This window comes from Octodon degus, unplaced genomic scaffold (assembly GCF_000260255.1).
Source record: "Octodon degus isolate 3935 unplaced genomic scaffold, OctDeg1.0 scaffold00203, whole genome shotgun sequence".
Lineage (NCBI taxonomy): Eukaryota > Metazoa > Chordata > Mammalia > Rodentia > Octodontidae > Octodon > Octodon degus.
Window position 1 is genome coordinate 618 of NW_004524779.1, and position 1518 is coordinate 2135.

At 38.5% G+C, this 1518-nt stretch overlaps 1 protein-coding gene across 1 annotated transcript in view; it reads right to left on the reverse strand.

Annotated features, from left to right (window-relative positions):
- Positions 1 to 24: 24 nt before the first annotated feature.
- The window catches only part of LOC101578869 (protein phosphatase inhibitor 2), a 16663-nt gene continuing 15169 nt past the window's right edge, over positions 25 to 1518 (reverse strand). Inside the window, exon 5 of the mRNA XM_004644539.2 lies at positions 25 to 296. Coding sequence (XP_004644596.1) covers positions 82 to 296 — 215 coding nt within the window. The 3' untranslated portion in view covers positions 25 to 81. The remainder of the gene's footprint in view (positions 297 to 1518) is intronic.

Genomic DNA, 1518 nt, shown 5'->3' on the forward strand with positions numbered 1-1518 from the left:
TCATGAACTGTGGAGAACAAGAAGCAGTGTATTATAGAACAGGACTTGTATTTGACAACTGCAGTGCTGAACAAAGCTCTTCTATGAACTTTGTGATTTGTTTTGCCGTTGTTCACCTGTAGTAGATCCTTGCTTTGACTCTTCAATAGTCATGCTTTCCCCATCTGCAGTTGCTGACATTTCTTCATCTTCCTCATCATCATGCAGGTCTTTTGAAATTAACTGTCTAGCTAACTTAATATTTAGTCCTTCATTGTAGTGAAGCTTCCTCTTCATTTCAAATTGTCGCTTTTTTTCTGTAAGATACAAAAGAAAGCTTAGAAAGTCTTGGCTCAAGGACTGGCTGTGCCTGTGCTAGTGAAGTTTTTTTTGGTACTGGGAATCAGTCAAGGGCCTCACATTTGCCACCTAGTGAGGTTTTATTAGAAGACAGCCACACTCAGTTCTGCCACGTGTAAGGCTGCTGTTGCACTCTGTGGTACAACTGAGCAGTGTCCAATAGAGACCAGACAGCCATCAAAGTCCATATTTACCATTTGTGCACTGCACAGAAAAATATGCCAATAGGAGACTAATAGTTTGCAAGAGACAACATGGCCCTCAAGATCTAAAATGTTTTCTATGTACACTTTCATAGATAACTTGCCAACTCTGTGTCATACAGTTCAAGGACATCTCAATGGAAGAACAGGAATGAGACAAAGCCATCACATATCACATTTGTGAAGAACATTAATAAATGTACAGGAAAATTCTCCAGCAAGTGTTGAGGGGGGGGGGAGAGGCAAGCTGTAATACTACATGTAAGTAAATAAGTGAAAGAACCAAACCAGAGTCAATAATAATGTCAATAATTAGATGATCAGTTCTGGGTTTAAACTTGCCATGGCTTTAGATTTTACTACAGGAACATAATGCTAGGAGCAATTCAACATAATTGACTGCATTTTACTAATGGCATTTAAAAATGTTTCTGAAGAAATAATTCTCAAACTTCTTAGACCAGTAAATTTTTAAGAAGAGGGAGAAGTCACTATAAAATCGCCCAACGTTTAGTTTATTGTGTCACTGGACATTAAAATTTCATCACTATTCTTTTATTTAAAAATTTCATTAGGGCCAGCCAAATAGCTCAGTGGATTAAAGCACTTGCAAGCAGGTGCAGGAGCCCAGGGTTTGATCACCGGGCCTGCTGTGCCAGCCCCACCCCCAGGGCACGCTGAGATGGTGCCCGAGAGTGGTGCTGTGTGCCTGTAATCTCAGCTCTTGGGAGGTAGTAAACAGGTGGATCACTGAGTCCAGTCTAGTAGTGAGACCATGAATACCCTGTAGACCTTTCCCTACAATACAGATAAAATAAATAAATAAATAAATAATAAAAATTTCATTAAACTGTTTTAATCTCCAAAAGCCATGGTGACCTCATTGAGAATAAGGCAATTTAAAGTACTTCGTTAAGGTCATCTAATTCCCTGAGTGTTTATCATTTATACTTTTTTTTTTTTTTTTTTTTTTTTT